Raw genomic sequence first — 18,171 nt, 5'->3', positions numbered from 1 at the left:
TTTGATTAGTAACGTCTGCACGTAAGTGCGTCCGGCGTCGGGGTCCTCTTCGATCCGAAATGGGGTTGTGCTTCCAGCACAAATGTCGCGTTTGCAGCCCGCTAAGCAGAAATGTCCATATTAATGAACGTAGTTTACTCAGAAAGTACGCACACAGAGTAACAAAATTCCATGTTGTTTGGTTAATTCTTTTTGTTGTTTATTAGTGTTGTAGCGCAGTGGAACTTTACATAGCTGCCCTTAATGTGCCTGAAAAAAAAACATGAATTTAAAAAAATGTTTAGTGAATATTTTTCAAGCCCTGCTCATTTGTACTTGAAAAGAATTCAATATTGCCTTTACTTTTTATGATGTACCTGTTTGCTAAAAAAAAAATCATTATCTAATTGTGTCAACCATGCTCTGTTGAATATAAAACATGAATTTGTTATTTTAAAAAAAAAATCTTAATTTACTAGCTATAACTTATATTCAGCTTCACTATAAGGTTCATTCTTCCGAAAGCAGCTGAATCCATCTACAAAATAAAAGTTTTTTTTCCCTAAATGTAGTGGTAATAAGGCCAATGCTCCCTGGCAGAATTGCCCCAGTACCACGAAGCATGGAAAATTTGCTACGCAAAGGTTATAACCAGACAGAAAAATATAGCGGTTATAGAAGCAATCCAACCACACGATGGCGCCAAAGTCCATCTTGTTCTACGTGGCCTCTATATCTACAACCCCTGGCAAGAAGTATTGAATCACCCCTCTCATTAGATGTTCATTCAAATGTTTAATTGTGTAGGAAAAAAAACAATGGCATACATGCCACAAAACTATTTTTACTCAACAATCCAAACTTCTGGCTGTATAAAACACTTAAAAAAAGATAACTTTAGTCAATGACAACTGTTTTAAAGATCAAACAGAGGAAAAAAATATGGAATCACAAATCTGAGGAATATTATATGGAATCACCATGCACTTTGCATTTCTAAAACAAACACCTGTATCTGATTACAACTGCTAATTAGTCTGCAGTTAAAAAAAAAGAGTGCTTGCACACATTAGTGATGTGTCGAACCAAGATAATTGACATAACTCATGGCTCCAACACGAGAGATGTCAGTTGGAACAAAGGAGAGGATTATCAAACTTCTTGAAGAAGGTAAATCTTCACGGAATGTTGCAAAAGATGTTAGTTGTTCCCAGTCAGCTGTGTCTAAAATCTGGACCAAGTACAAATCAAATGGAATGGTTGTAAAAGGGAAGCGTACTGGTAGACCAAGAAAGACATGAAAGCGCCAAGACAGAAAACTTAAAGCAATATGCCTTGAAAACAAAATGCACAACAAAACAAATGAAGAACAATTGGGCAGAAAGTGGAGTCCATGTCTGCGACTGGACAGTAAGAAATCGCCTAAAAGAAATGAGATTTACATACAGAAAAGCCAAACGAAAACCATCATTAACATCTAAACAGAAAAAAAACAAGGTTTCAGTGGTCTAAAGAAAGACAATCTTGGACTGCGGATGTCTGGATGAGAGTTATATTCAGTAATGAATCACGAATCTGCATTGGGCAGGGTGATGATGCTGGAACTTTTGTTTGGTGCCGTTCCAATGAAATTTATAAAGACAACTGCCTGAAGGAAACATGCAAATTTCCACAATCATTAATGATATGGGGTTGTATGTCAGGTAAATTTTGCGGGATAGCCAGCATGGATTTAGGAGAGGTAGATCCTGTTTAACAAATCTGTTGGAGTTTTTTGAGGAAGCTACTCAGGAAGTTGATGATAAGAAGGCCTATGATGTCATCTACTTACATTTACAAAAGGCTTTTGATGTTGTCCCCCACAAGAGGCTCCTACTTAAACTCAAAGCGACAGGTATTTTAGGTACCGTAGCGACCTGGATTGATAACTGGTTAACAGATAGGAAACAGCGAGTAGTTATAAGAGGCACAATGTCACAGTGGGCTTGCGTTCATAGTGGGGTACCGCAGGGTTTGATTTTAGGACCACTATTGTTCCTAATTTACATAAATGATATGGATACCAATATACAGTAAACTGGTGAAATTTGCAGATGACACCAAGGTGGGTGGTGTAGCAGATACTGAATTAGCGGCTCAGCAGCTACAGCGGGATCTTGATTTAATTAGTGACTGGGCCGATACCTGGCAGATGAAATTTAACGTCGATAAATGTAAGGTACTCCATCTAGGGAGCAAAAATATAAAGTACAGGTATTTCATGGGTGTCACTGAAATAAAGGTAGCTGATCATGAGAAAGACCTTGGTGTGTATGTTGATGCTTCCATGTCCCATTTTCGCCAGTGTGGGGAAGCAATAAAAAAGCAATAGGATGTTGGGGTATATCTCCAGGTGTGTGGAGTTTAAGTCAAGGGAGGTAATGCTAAGATTATACAATTCCTTGGTGAGACCTCACCTAGAATATTGTGTGCAGGTTTGGTCACCATATCTTAAAAAGGACATTGTGGCCTTAGAAAAGGTGCAGCATAGGGCCACAAAAATTATTCCTGGTCTTAGAGGAATGTCATACGAGGAACTAAATCTGTTCAGTCTCAAGCAAAGAAGACTGAGGGGGGACATGATCCAGGTATATAAGATTCTAACAGGTTTGGATGCTGTTCAACCAAATAGTTACTTCAGCATTAGTTTAAATACACGAACTCGTGGCCATAGGTGGAAATTAGCGGGAGAACATTTCAAGCTGGATTTAAGGAAGCACTTCTTTACACAGCACGTAGTCAGAGTATGGAATAGCCTTCCTGATAATGTAGTGCAAGCTGAATCCTTGGGTTCCTTTAAATCAGAGCTAGATAAGATTTTAATGACTCTGAGCTATTAGTTTAGTTCTCCCCAAGCGAGCTTGATGGGCCGAATGGCCTCCTCTCGTTTGTATAGTTCATATGTTCTTACGTTCTTAAAGGTATGGGAGACAAGACAGTCATTACATCTTCTATAAATGCACAAGTTTATGTTGAGATTTTGGACACTTCTTATTCCATCAATTGAAAGAATGTTTGGTGATGGTAGCATAATTTTTCAGGATGATAATGCATCGTGCCATAGGGCAAATTCTGTGAAAACATTCCTACAGGAAAGACATATAATGTCAATGGCATGGCCTGCAAATAGTCCGGACCTTAATCCAATTGAGAATCTGTGGTGGAAATTAAAGAAAATGGTCCACGACAAGGCTCCAACCTGCAAAGCTGACCTGGCAACTGCAATAAGACAAAGCTGGAGACAGATTGATGAAGTATACTGTTTGTCATTATAGTTGAATCATAAATTATACTGACTCCACATAACTAGCTGAGAAATGAGTAAAAATCATAAAACCCTGAGAATAATCTGTCACTCTGGATAAAAGCATCTATTAAAATTGTACCTGGTACACAGAGTCAGACATTTAAATAACCATAGTTCCTCAACACTTTTGATTGCATCAGACCAATGGATCAGAGTGTTTATATTCCCTCTGAAAAAGGATTATTTACAAGAATATAAGCACTGATATAGAGATGTGTAAATAAGCTCAGACATGCCCACTCCCACAAATGGCTCTTCATCAGATGTCACCCTCCAGTTACCATAATAGGCACACCCCTCTGAAACGTTCCCCTTAACGGCAAAAAATATTATACTTAATATTATATTCTTAAAACGACTAAACAGTATTATGATAATCTCCCCCAGGCCAGTCTCCATGCAAACCACAATTTAATTAAAGCATCTTCATACCAAAATTCAGCTTGTATCCAAAGTAAAGTACAGTTGAGAAAGCAGGCGTAGTCAGTCCCTGGAGCAGTTGGGAGTTAAGGGCCTCACTCAGGGGCCCAACAGTGACATCATTCTGCTGACCCTGGGATATGAACTGGCGACCTTCCGATTACTCAGCATTTATCAGTCATACAGTTACTCATTAATTTGCAAAAAGGTTAACATTACATTTTTTATATGGAAAAAGTACAAGTGCTTCAGAAATTCATCAACATACAGCTTCAGTGTGTCATAAAAAGTTTGTATTGTTAAAACAGTGAAATCTCATATTATCTAGCAACAGAAATAGACTGAAGATCTTTAGAGTCACAGCCTATATGTAGGGCATGTCTATTACTAGTCTGGCAGCAATAATAATAATAATAATGTCAGCGTGTCCTTAGAATGGTTCAAAACATGTAAAGCTCCACCCCTTTCCGTTACAACCAGATGTCGGAGGTGCAGTCCCCACCAGGGTACCGCACTTCGTGGGCCAGCGCCGGTCCATCTGGTTCTTTTCCAAAATCAACCAGGAAGGACCGATTGACAGTGAGGCCGCCGCTCACAGTGTCCACGTCGACCTGCATCATCACCGAACCCTCCCTGGCGAGTGGCGAAAAAGCAGAGACGTCCATCAGAGCTGTCTACTACAGGTATCAGCTGGTCAGACACAATTAAATTATAGCCCATAAGTTTGAGCAGGTTTCCTACATACCACACACATACATCTACATAAATGGACAGAAATTAACCATATCTACACTGATCCTGGATCAGACATGTGAAGTACATAATAGATGGGTATGTGGCATTTATATTTATAGGGGAAAACTAAGCACTTTTTTAGGACAAAAGTGTTATTGAGTAGATTTCAGTTAACGTTTTGTATAATATGCTTTTGTATAAATTGCTTTTAGCTATTCATAATCCTGTCAATGGGATTCTTTAAGCAAGAGTTGTTATGCATAGGAAAAAGGCGCATTAACATGGTCACAAGGAGAGGCGCTGGTGAAGGTGAAAGCTGTCGACTCGGTAAAAATAACTGAGGCCCCTTTTCAGCAAAGACCCCTGGGCTTCTGCCTGGGTAACCCTGAGCACCGAAGAGTCTCTGATACGACCCTCTGATGACAACAATTGCATACTTTGTGAAGCGAGGTAGACTATGTGTTGGAGGAGGGAAAGAAAAAAGTTTGAGTAAACAAACAAAAATCCTAACATCCTGCAGCTGTTCAAGTCAGATGTTTGCCAGACAGGCGCTGGATCCCACTTTCTGCAGCCCAAAAGGAATTTAATGACAACGTGATCTGGATGAGTCTGGGAAGTTAATGATGGACTACCGATACTGAGGTTAAGTAAAGCAAGTTAAAGAATCAAAAACAGTCAAAAGGAGATACAGCCGCAGAAAAGCTAATGGCGGTGCACTGCAAAACAACAGCATTAGCGATACTGACACACCATTTGTGTCGTCTTCTGCAGATGTATCAGCAGATACGTTTCATTTCTCCAGAGGGCCCTTACTTATTAATGTGCAGCTTTCACACAAATTCTACGACCGTGGTGGAACCCATCTGGAATTTTCCGGAAAACTTTTCTTACACACTGTTAAAATTTACTATGCAAGACACACGAGCCAGCTGATTTAGTAGAACCTTAAATATGATTGTTAAACTTTTAATGGGAATGTTGAAACCGCAATTAATTTAGTCATCAGGCATCAAAAAGGTCAGATTCTCACTTGATGAGGTCAGGGTAAAACTGCTTGTCCCAGCTGCTGAAGAGTGAGGTAGTGACATACAGTCTCTTCCCATCCAGGCTCAGCTGCAGCATCTGTGGGCTTCCAGGAACTCTCTTCCCCTGAGCAGGAATGCACATGCACAAGTAGACAGGATCCCTGCTCCACGCAAATACACCAGCTGCTATTCGTTTCGAAGGACATCCGTTGCCGTGGCCAGACTTGAGTAATTCAGGTCCAGAGAGTATAAGTCCAGACCGGGATTTTGTTTCAACCAACCAGTTGAGTACTCTGTGACTCTTTATGCTCAACTGGTTGGCTGAAACAAAATCCCGGTCTGGACTCCTACTCTCTGGACCTGAATTACCCAACCCCGGGTGTGACTAACCTTTATGACGCAAGGGGCTGGCTGGCTCTCTAGCTCCTGGTCCTCCACAACCTTGACGGAGCCATCATTTAAGATGCTGCCTCCCAGAAAGACCTTGCACAAATAAACACCTCGTCCAGTTAAAATTCCCAGGTTCCACAAAGCACTAAATAATCCTAATGGCTATAAATGTTCTACGTATTGGGTCTATGCCGTACAAGTAGATATCCATTCATATTTTAAATTAGCAGGCCCATGTTTCCAAAGCGACACGCATTTTATGCAAGCAGGGTCTATGGAGCAATATGGGTTAAGGGTTTTGCTCAAGGGCCAAACAGTGACATCACTGTTGACCGTGGGGTTTGAACTGGCGACTTCATGTCAAGGGCTAAGCATCCTAACCTGCGGAGTCACACAGTCATGCTAAAAGCTTCACGTTATTATACACAGCGTGGCGTTTTTGGCTCGATCCAGGTCTGACTGCAAAACTCACTTGGCCAACCAAACGTGGATTCCTGGTGTCAGTGATGTCATATTGCCGGATGTCTCCATGCACCCAGTTGCTCAAGTAGAGGAAACGGTCATCCAGGGATATCAGAATATCCGTGATGAGACCTACGGGGATGGAGAGATGGGAGATTTTGGACCCACGCCTCATACAACACACACATTCCCCAGTAAATTATTGCCATTTCACTTCTGCGATTTTTCCTTAAAACGAGTGTCCCTCTGGGGCTCATCTGTACCCCGCAGACCAGTCAACAGCCACTCACTGGGCATCTGTGGAAGAACCCATCCCTCCACCTTCTTACTGGGAATGCTGATGACTTTCTCTGCAGCCCAGTCACCGTTCTGAGTATAAACACACAAACGCATACATGCAAACAACATGAGCCCTCGTATATCACTGCATAGCAGTACAGGACGTCAGTGAAGCTTAGACTATGCAAACTGAGTTTGCAGTTTGACTTGACAATTAATTAAGATACATTATTTAAGCAGAGGTTTTCACTGACAGTCCTGCGAGGCAGTATTCTAAAACATTTTGTATACCTATATACCTTTAATATACCTATTTGAACTCATTCTTCAATTCAGTTAACAACTTCTCTGATCGAAAAACCACAGTATTTAATTGAGACTCCAATTAAGAGGCTGGTCTTCAATTGTAGGAAATTAGTAACTATGCAGAAAGATTTGCTGGATGAAATGAGCTTCGTATCATGACTGACCCCCCCCCCCCCCCCCCAGGCATTAATGGACACCCTGCATGGTACCCCAGTTTTGTAGAAGCGGAAGATGGTGCCGCTGAGCGCACAGCCCACGAAACCCTCCTGGGCAGCCGGATCGTGCAGGAAGCGTATCTCCAGGGGAATGGACCCCTCCTCCCCCAGGTCCAGAGACTGCAGGTGCTTGTGTGTGGTCCAGTCCCACACATGGATGTGCCTTCCATAGTGACCTAGGGGCACAGCTTGTCACGATAAACACGTGCTTGTAATCCATTAACATGAGGCTAAAAGTGATTGCTGGAATCATTAAATAAGTAAGCTCGATTATTTTAATAAGTCTTTAATAAAATCTTTTTATAAAGGGTTAGAAAAACACTTTGCCCAAGCCCACCTGCTCCCACATCTGCAGGGTTAAAGCCGTTGGCTAGAACCTTGGGAGCTCCCCACTCAGTGCTCATCATGACATTGTGTCTGGGCTGGTACCAGAAGTCATAGCCGAACGGGGCAGCCTCTCCTGGCAGCTCCCAGTTCCCAGTCACCTCAAATGTCTTGCCATCCAACAGGACAAAGCCGCCTGACATATAATAGGAGTACAGACAGAAAGGCAAACAGGAGATTACTGAATACAGAACGGGCAGTAAGCCTGAGTCACATGGCTAGAAACTACAAAAAATAGGGAGATGTTAGCTGTGTGGAAATTCTTTGATTTGGAAACGCAAAGTAGCCCAAAAGCTACCTCCTATGTCTGCAATACCCTCCTTTCCAGAATAGGCAGCGACAGGGCATTGTTTAATTAATACAATGAATCAAATTAAGCACTCGCAGAAACATCATAAAGGAGAATAGCGCGAAATCGCGAGGCCTACTCAAAGAATGCCCCAACACCTACTGTATGTGTGTGTAAATTTATTAAAAGATCAGATCAGGATTAGGATTAGAATGCGTCTGATCAGGACAGGGTACCAACAAAGTGGATTGGGACGTCCCTAGTTAATTGTTCAGTTAATCTTATCATTATTTCAGCGAATTACGACACGGCTCAATTTCTGCCTCATGAGCAACACATGCCCGAAAGTTAAAAATTCATATGGCTTAGGTGTCGCCACTGTCTTGTGCACGAACACTTCCTCTTGGAGCTGGAACGCTTAACATTCATGCTTACAAATTTTTCCATAGCTACAAAAAAAACTGCGTCAGAAGGGTTAAGCCAGGGGCGTTGAAAAAAAAAAAAAAAAAGTCAGGGGTTAACTCAAGTTTACCCAGGGCTTGACTTTTTTCTTTCTTCAAAGGACAATTGGCATCGGGGCAACGGCCCCAAGTGATTGGACCTAAGGATGCCTATGGTTAGAGCCAATAAAAAAATTGGATGTAACAAACAAAGGCAAGTCAGGCAGCATGGGATACCTGCTAATTGTAAAGAAAACCTTTTTGTTGTGTCACATTTCTTGCAGAAATCTATTCTGCTATTCTTCCATGCTATTTGCTCCTGCCTCCCCCCCATCCCGCCTCCCAGAGGTGCCTCACCTTTCCCATTACCAGAGGGATCCCCCATGGCGCTAATCATGACCTGCCCGCTGCCAAGGCAGTGACTGGTGTGTGGATTAGCCAGCCCGCATTTCCAGAACAGCTCTGTGGGCTCCACCATCTGCAGACAGCAAGTGGAAAAACAACCCAGTCAACACATACCTGGAAAAGCTTAGAGCTACATTTTTTTTTAAAGAAGGTTGTATATAGATTTACATTCACTTCAAGTGCCTAAGTCTTCTCTTGTTCCAGCTGTAGAAAGGCTGTGAAATAATTCGTATTGATTAAACAGGAATTCGTTGTGGTTTTGCTTGTGGGCTGTGAGCGTCAAACCTTGTGGAGCCGTGGAGCACGGGGGTCGGTGCCCACATCCACCACATAGACCCGAGAGGAGATCAGAGCAGGCAGGATGAGCCGGTTGCGTGTCTTTGAGGGGTCACCAAAGCAGCTGCTGCATGCGTTCCACCCCGAGTGATGCAGTTCATCCTTCAGGTTCGGCATGGGCAGCCGGTGAATGACCTGACCAAGACACCGACACCGACATCACTACCCTTATTCATGAGACCGGCCACTGGCCTCCCTTCATTTATTCTTCAGTGCCTAACCCGCAGGTTAAAGAGGAAAATGGTCTTACTGGATCCACTAGGTGTGGAGAAGTTACCTTGCAGTAGTTTGCAGACTTCGGATCAACATCCACCGTTGCCAGATAATCTGGCTTCTCAATGCCAGTGCTGCGGTATACGCAGGGCACATAGACAATCTCCTCACGTGGCCCTTAAAGAACAAGCACGCACACACACACACACTAAATCAACGCACAAACCTCCACTCTAGCCACCGCCCCCTATCTCACCAGCCCCAGTTCTGAGTGCATTATTGTTCCATGCTGTTCGCTCTGCCATCACAGAGAGCTATACGCAGACATGATGTTACCTTTCATGGCCTCCAGGGGGCTTCTGTAGCCAGGTCCACATCCTTCACACTTGGCTATTGAGAAAAGAGAAACACAGAATCTAAACATATATATGTTGATTATTGGAGGTAGGCACAAGAATCACATTACAGATAAAGGCAGATGACCCGGCACCTAGAGTCAACTGGCAACCCTTATGAAGACGAGTTAAACATTAATGCATAAGATGAACCACAAATGCAATAAGTGATATCATGAGCTTAAAAAAATAATGCAAGCCTTATGTTTTAACACATTTTAGCTTTTATTTTTTAAGAAACAGACCATGATTTAATAATCGCATTTTTACCATCTGTTTATTGGCATTTTAGTTAAACACCAAGCACAATAAAGTTATACAAAGTATTAGTAATAGCATTTTTAAGGGATAACTTGTTGCAGCGTACCCTGGCAACAGATTTTTGTAAAGAGCTTGGAGAATATTTTCTGAGAAAATATCCACACAGTATAACTCCAATTCCTTGTTAGTCAAGGGTTTACGTGGGCGGAGGCCCACTTCAGCTCACGTCACAGGCAGGGCCGTAGCCAAGGACAAAAGTGTTAGCTCTTCCTAGGTGTGCCCTGTGATGGAAGGTGGTTATACGAGTTGCAGAAACTGACATCGGTGGTAGGAACGGGCATGACCACGGGTTCTCAAGCGGGTTCCGATCTGGAGACCGACATGGCCATTGCAAAACCTTGATTTTATGTTCTTGCAACGGTTTCATTGTTGATTTGATGTGTGCTTGGGATAAGTTTCTGATAGACCTTCTGACAGAGGCAGCTAGAAGGTTAAAATGTCATGGTATTTAGTGGAATTCAAGATGCCGTAAGCGGCACACAATATATCACGTATAAAATCTATAAACTGTGCAGTGCAGCAGGATGCGAAAATGTCAAAGGCAACAGCTTGAGCCGTACTGTAAGCACTAAGGTTCAAAGCCCTGTGTTGATGACCGTTGGTTCGTTTCCATAGTAACCAAGTATCAGGATCCTTTTGAAGAAGAATCAAAATCGAAGAATGTTTGCCCTCTCCTTGCTCTAACAGTGTTTTTTTCCAAGGGAGCAAAAATGTGGTCTGTGCGTCCCTGAGGTCCGGATTGGGAAAAACTGCTCTAGCAATGTTTCCCAACACACAGAATTGGAAAATGTGAAAGTGTAACCATCACTCTCTCTCTAGACAACAAAACATACAACCAAATTATGAGGACCTGGAAAAATAATGGATTTTATACCAATTTTCAGCTTCAGAACACTCCGCGTGAATTTCTAATCATCATACATATATTGCCAAAATATGCTTTTGAAATATGTAAGGGTAATTTCATTTTAGTTCACGAATTATTATTTTTCATTTTAGTTTCCGTTCACGATAATAACACTGGTCCCCACAAACCCAATGCGAACGAATACACACCAGCACCGCTAATCAACGTAGAATAAGCCTAGAGTCTAGCCTAAACATTTTCTCAGACACTTATTCAATGGAAATTCTAAAGCAGCAGGCAGATGACTTTATGGCTTTAGTGCATTTAGCAGCCACAAGGACAAGACGAATTAAAAAGCTCTCTGTACTGTACTGCTGAGGTACTGGCGAGCAGCACGGCAGGTTGGACTCTAAATAGTCCTCGCATATATTGTAATGTAACAGTGCTGTGTTATGTCAAGTGCAGTGTTAAATGTTAATCGTTGTACATGTGTGTGCACGCCCACCGTGCGCGTTACAATACTAATGGCAGTTTAATAAACATGAATGAACAAAATGAAAACTATATTTACAAGAAAAAAATGCCAGACTTTAAAATGCAATAAGTATTGCCTCACTACCATCTTTTTACCCTGTTTATCCACAATATCTCCTCTATTAAAAGACATCATGGCTGCTGAGCTGTCCCTTTCTTCACCACGACTTCAGTGCTTATCGCTTCCACAAAGCAGTCGCAAGTGGCACACTCGGCACAGTATAAGGATACGCTGAATTTATACATAGAACTAACCTTTGGGCATCACAATACACCTCTTGTTAATATTTTTAGCTTACTACTATTCTGCTTATCGAATTGTGGGAGTAAATAACGTCAGTATAGTGTCGAAAAGCCAGAATCTATTATCTAAAACCCAACAATAGAGTTTGTTGTTGTCAATAGGAAAATTAATCATTTAGATTAAATCGACCAACCTGCAAAATATTCGATAGAAAAATAATCGTTAGCGGCAGCCCTAGTTTAATATTAAATATCAGTAAAAATATTGCAAATTTATTGCCATGATAAAAAAAAAAAAAAATCACATTACGGACTTTACAAAATTAAACCACATTAGAAACAATCGAGTGTCTTAAATAAAACATTCAAGCAATAAATCGAAACCCAAATTATAATTCTCAAAAAATCTGTTCCAATTAAAAAGTTCATTGACAAGCAGTCTCATGAGGTGTAACACCTTTGCTATAATATACAACACAAAATATGTGTTTAGTATCACTTTAAGAGCCAGTGAAATAGCAAAATGGCAAGAACAAAAGTGAATGAGTCAACCAAAAAAATTATGATGAAAAGAAAATGTCTGTGCAGAAGATAAATGCAGATATATTAAGTATTGCTTGTCATTCAACTTCGGTTATGAAACTAATTTGCAACATTTTTACAGAATTAAGCAAGTTTCAAACACCATACATGACATAACAAGGGAGGCATGAATGTCGGGACAGTTCTCAGACTGGGTGATTTTATATGGAATGACTCAAAAGCCACATCACATTTTCAAACAGACTATATATTACCTATATTTGCTGAACTTATAATTACAAACCTCTTGCACCATTTCAGCTGGCAATATCAAATGAGAAGATATAATATTGATGTTGGCGTTTCAAGTAGGGGATTATAGTCTTTATTGACCTTTGCCCCTGCAGTGAATGTGTAAAAGGTTAGCTGGTAAGACAGAGGGCAGGTACGTGTCCTGCAGGGCTATTTGTGGATAATACAGATGGTTGGTGTCTATTATTACGTTTATGATTTGTGTTAGCAGTGATTTGAAAGACAATATTAAGGATATATTTAGGTCTAAGTATATTCCTCTAGAGGGGTGGCATGGTGGTGCAGTGGTTAGCACTGTTGCCTCACACCTCTGGGACCCGGGTTCGAGTCTCCGCCTGGGTCACATGTGTGTGGAGTTTGCATGTTAACCCCACGACGACATGGGGAGTTCTCCGGTTTCCCCCCACAGTCCAAAAACATGCTGAGGCTAATTGGAGTTGCTAAATTGCCCGGAGGTGTGCATGTGTGAGTGAATGGTGTGTGTGTGCCCTGCGATGGGCTGGCCCCCCATCCTGGGTTGTTCCCTGCCTCGTGCCCATTGATTCCAGGATAGGCTCCGGACCCCCCGCGACCCAGTAAGATAAGCGGTTTGGAAAATGGATGGATGGATATTCCTCTAATTACCATTTCTTCACATTAATTAGTTATTCACATCCTGAAAGAGTAATAATTTAGCCTTTGCTCTCATGCTTGTTTGAATGTGACTGATACAGTATATTCAGTTGTATGGGGAATGGGTAAGTATCTGATTTGAGTTTAGTTTAAAGGGTTTTTTGGGGTAGGTCACGTTTCTAAAGTCAAGACGTTTTGAACGATTAATTTACTTGCTATTTGGGCTACTCTACCAGTCGATGACAATTACATGCATGAACGATTAGTATATACCCAGCGAAATCTATTCGCTATTAACGATTAACATCTAACTTCACTTACAAACGCAAAATGTGAACTGGCTTCAATCCAGGCTACAGACCACTTTAGAAAGCAAAACACGTGCGACCTGTTTAACTGAGGAGATGCAAAACAGTAGTTCAAGTGTGCTGCTCATTTAAAAGTACTGTGTGGATGAAAAATAATATATGTTTAGGGATAAAGATATTTACGCTGCATTTTATTAATGCGTCATCGTGCTTTTACAGAATTGTAATCATTCTCTTAATTACACTGGGAATATTTCGCAATTGACAAGAAAACCACACTCGGCACGCTAATGGATGTTACTCTTTGCTCATTGTCCTAGACAGTTACACAGTATCGACACGCATTTCTTCTAATAAAAAATAGAGTAGGTTACTGGAAATTGCATATGCCTAAATACGAATTTGCAAAAAAAAAATAACAGGAAAGAATGCGGTTTAAACAAAATCATTGTATATGTGCATGTAACATTTTTCTAACAAAAAAAGTATACAATATATTCTTTAAAGTAGTCTGACGTTAACTACTACAGTTAACATAGCTTATGCACTGAAGCTTACCAAACTTTTGAGCATTAAAGATATACATGAACGGTATTCTCTGTTCGTGGAATAAATGCTTTGACACTAAAACAAAGTAAAGAATACTATACCCATTGCGCTGGATGAACAGTTTTCGGTAATTCCTAAAGCGACCGTCCCCTCCTGCTTCTCGCTTGTGTTGCGAGCGATGTCCTGCGTGACGGGGCGGGGGGTGGCGTGTGGCTGCGCGCAGTCAGAACGCGCATAACGTACGTATTCACCCGTCCGTCCTTATTACATCCTGCTTGAAGCTGCAGGTGTCTGTAGATTGCACCCCCCGTTACTACGCCAGTGTACTTTATGTCAACATATTTCTGATATTTAGCTCAATTTTTCGGTTTTAAATTTCTAAAGACTGCTCTACCAGTCATTATATTCTACATCTGACGTTAACAAACGAGGTAAATATCTAGTGTAGGCTTAAAAAAAATACGATATTTTTCTCGTTTATTGTTGGAAATTAAAATTGTAACAAGGAATAATTCAGAACAGGAAGGAAACCACGGTAAAGTTTGGTCCGCGTCTGATAGACGAAAACTGGGCGAGCCATTTTCTCTTTCGTCGTAACAGATATGAAGTTCCTTTAAAACTCTTACTGTGACATCGGCCTGAACGAGGTCGTGCTTAAATCTGCAAAACCACCAAAAACATGGTGCTCGATATCAGGAAGTTTCGTGCTTTGCATTTATAAATGGCGTATGAAACAACGGAGGGAGGGGCTGAGCACAAAGTTCTGGTCCAAAGTACAGCAGCTGCTGGTGGTGAGAAAAAGTACTTTCGTATGGTCCTAAAAACAGATACGGAGCTGTGGTGGTAATCGTGAAACAAAATCCATCCATCTTATAATCATATGGCCTACTCAGGATCAGGTGGAGCCTGTGCCATGTAGCACAAGGCTACACCCCAGCGAGTGGAAATGGAGTATAAGAGAGAACCTGCACATCTCAAGGATATTTACTAGCAAAACTGGTGTTTTAAGGCAACAGTGATATACACTTAGCTGCCCTGACATTAATGTTATTCTTAGGTATTGTAGAATCAGTGTCAGCTTTTGCTAACCATATGTACAGGTCTCTTCCAGAATGTTCCATCTTATATTCCAATCTTCAGAAACGTTCATTGATGTCATCATTAAACAAGTGCTATGCTTTACCATATACACTATAGCTTATGGTTCTCCTGGACACAAAACAAGCTTTATTCAGCGTTTACCCACCTGAAAGCATACTGACATTGCTCTCTTATCTGATAGCTTAATGCTTTTATACACAGCCGGTTAAATTATTTCAATGCTTCTCTCCATACACAGGTTTTGTTAACAATTCGCCAAACAATTCTGCACTGAGAGGACCAAGGGGAATCACCATCTTACCTGTTTAATTTCTGGATTCCCACTAAATTCAGCTACTGCCTGGGGATTTTTGCATTTTAAGATCCAAGAGCCGGAATGATGTCTCAGGGTCTACATCCAAACCAAGCTGAGATTATACAGATAAAATCTGTTCCAAAACCACAAATACTTGAATATTTCATATTAAAACCAGCAGCATTTAATCCTTTGTGTACATAGATACTAAACCTCAAAAAACAAATGATGCTCTGTGGCCAGTGGTTTTCAGATTTGCTAATAAAGGTTCCTTATGTGATATTGTAATATACTCAAATCATATGGTTTAGATAAAGCTCAGTAAATTTATGATAGTCTGGTGGCTTGAGAAAGTACTCGCAGCTTTTTCCGTTAAAAACTTAGAATATGTTTTGATAATAAACCCATACTATCAGAATATGCAGAGTTTTTAATGGAAAAAGATAGGTAATCAAATTAAGAACAATTATCAGGCAGACATTTTCTTGCTTCCTTTATTTCAGAAACCAAGACATTTTAGTAAAAAAAAATGAAACTGGCTGAGAATGAAAGACAGTACAAAAACCTGCCAATTCAGAAAATAACTCAACTGCTGTACTTTGTCTTTAAACCTCATTAAAAAGTTACACAGATCCATTGAGGAATGACTCTGAAGTGTAAAGGCGTTACAAATATCCATTTTATGCTCCATATCTTTGACAAGCATCTCAGTTTAATGTGAATCAGTTCTTTACATGACAAAGAACAGCACTTCACCAAGCCTGCTTCTCAGCTGTGGAAGATCTGGATGGGTCTCATGATGAAGGTCCTTGACCACATCATCATGGAACCTCAGCCCCATCTCACACCATAACTGGTTTTGGGGGCAGAAGACCCATTTCGTACCATAGATATACCTGTACCCCTGAGGTAGCCAGCACCTGCACGTCATTTTTGAGAGATAAATTCCCCCTATATTCATTCATTTCTAGACTGGTGCAAATAGACTCTGTCACACACTGACTTCTCTCAGACCAACTTAAGCAATGATATGTGCAGGAAACATTCTTTCTCACAAAGAATCTTCTGGTTACACTAAAAGTGCAGAAATACGTTATCCTATAAGCTGCCAAAAAAACTGGCAGAGTCAATGCATTTTTAAAAATGTTTCTATCTTTAACGCTATACTTAGCTTTGCGAAACACAACGCTCAATATAGGTGTGTCTGTCACAAATGATCCAGCTGCTCGTTTAAATTAGTGCAAGGCCACAGCCACTGAATGACTATTCATGCAGTCACTCTGCAATATACTAATCACACGGTACCAAAATGAAACAAGCTGCCAGTCAATTTGTCAATGTTTGTGCATGGCTATAAACTGCTTTTTTCACTTACAAAACGCAAGCTCTGCTTCACATTTCACAGCATAATTTTTTCCATCAATGGTGATCAAATGAGTCAAATGACATACTGATCAAATGCAACATAAATAAACCCTAAACCACAATAGCAGTATATGCGACCAGAGCTTTTTTCTTCATATTCAATGAGAAACCGCTGGATCTGTACAGCACAGCAGCATCCAACCCCCCCAAACCCACAAGACAAGCCACCTGCAGCAAACTAAACTGCTAGAATAAATACAATATTTTCAAACTATGTAGAAACATTGGTCTTCAAACCCTTATTAACTTCGACTGGACAGTATAGCTTTTCTAAGGACCTGAAAGACCATCACTAAAAACCAGCATCATACTATGAGACAACTGTAGCTCACATCTGAACTCGATCTTAGTAATAATGTCACATAAGAAAGATTATTACACATCATATCTTTAATGTGTACAGCAGACGTCTGCAAAAAACATTGCATTTCTTTTAAAAGCTTTTTTGCCCTTAAGTGCCAAAGACCAAAACACAGACAAAGACAAACAAACGTGGTTCATGTTCCCCTCAGCCCTTCTTTTGCTTCACTAGAGACTCGGCAAAGCCAGAGCTTTTCATTCTTAAGGCTTGTCATTCAGGGACTGGTGCAATAACCAGCTGTCAGAGAGGAAAACAAAAAAGGGTTAGGGTTAGCCTGCTCCATCGGACCCTGCTTTCAGTTTCCTGTAAGCTGTATAGTTGAGGCAAAGTTGTGGCCAAGGTAGCGGCCATGTTGTTAAACAGGCGACGAGGCATCTTCGGGTTCCTGCTCAGGGCCAAATTCAGTGTCATCAAACCCATGGAAGGACTCAGCATCACTGTCCTTGTCAAAGATCTGGTGCAACACCTGGGGATTAGCTGGGAGAAGGGAGCTGGGAGGCGAAACTGCAGCAAGTTCTTCATATTTGTTCAAATGCTCCTCATCCATTTGAACCTCTGCCACTTCCCTTCCAGCCTCTCCTTCTGCCTTCTGCTTTCTGTCCACTTCCCTTCCATCCTCGTCTTCCTCGCCATGCAATTTGCTCTCATTCTCTGGACCTGAATTTGTCTCCGACTCCCTGGGTGCCGCCGGTGTTGCCCCGAGTGCTTCGGGACCCAGGAGGGCCTCTGTCAGCTTGCACACCAGCTCCCTCTGTTCCTCCACTGGAGCAGCATCACCGGTCACCCCTGGGAGGACCCGGGCCACGTGAAAGGAGCGCCGAAGAAGATCAGGCGAGCTTTTCAGGCACGTTAGTGCCTCCACCAGCCAGACCATCAACAACTGGACCAGGTCTTTGGCACTGGCACCTGCAGCTCCACCCTGGGCAACTAGCCGAGTCCAGCGGGCCTGCAGGAACCCCTGCAAGACAGGCCACACACACATTTCCAGAGGCTGAAGGCGACAGGTACAGCCCTCTGGAATGATAGTTGGCAAAGTGTTGGCAGCACTGAAGGAGGCCAAGGGGACGTCTGATAAGTGGCTACGGAATGGGTCCATGATGAGCATGGCCTTGCTCTCTCCCT

At 41.6% G+C, this 18,171-nt stretch overlaps 1 protein-coding gene across 1 annotated transcript; it reads right to left on the bottom strand.

Moving 5' to 3' along the window:
* Positions 1 to 761: 761 nt before the first annotated feature.
* Positions 762 to 14,578, bottom strand: selenbp1 (selenium binding protein 1). The gene is made up of 12 exons (XM_049024424.1): positions 13,969 to 14,578; positions 9,561 to 9,614; positions 9,289 to 9,401; positions 8,961 to 9,146; positions 8,628 to 8,748; positions 7,495 to 7,677; positions 7,152 to 7,333; positions 6,648 to 6,726; positions 6,368 to 6,489; positions 5,896 to 5,988; positions 5,511 to 5,629; positions 762 to 4,378 (listed from the first exon to the last, which is right to left on the bottom strand). Exons 1-12 carry the CDS (start codon positions 13,970 to 13,972, stop codon positions 4,216 to 4,218), a joined length of 1,419 nt encoding a protein of 472 aa, XP_048880381.1. The 5' UTR covers positions 13,973 to 14,578; the 3' UTR covers positions 762 to 4,215.
* Between the last annotated feature and the right edge of the window lie 3,593 nt (positions 14,579 to 18,171).

This window comes from Brienomyrus brachyistius, chromosome 9 (assembly GCF_023856365.1).
Source record: "Brienomyrus brachyistius isolate T26 chromosome 9, BBRACH_0.4, whole genome shotgun sequence".
In the NCBI taxonomy this organism is placed as follows: domain Eukaryota; kingdom Metazoa; phylum Chordata; class Actinopteri; order Osteoglossiformes; family Mormyridae; genus Brienomyrus; species Brienomyrus brachyistius.
The sequence above is the reverse complement of the archived record's forward strand: the minus strand, read 5'-3'. Positions and strand labels throughout refer to the sequence as shown.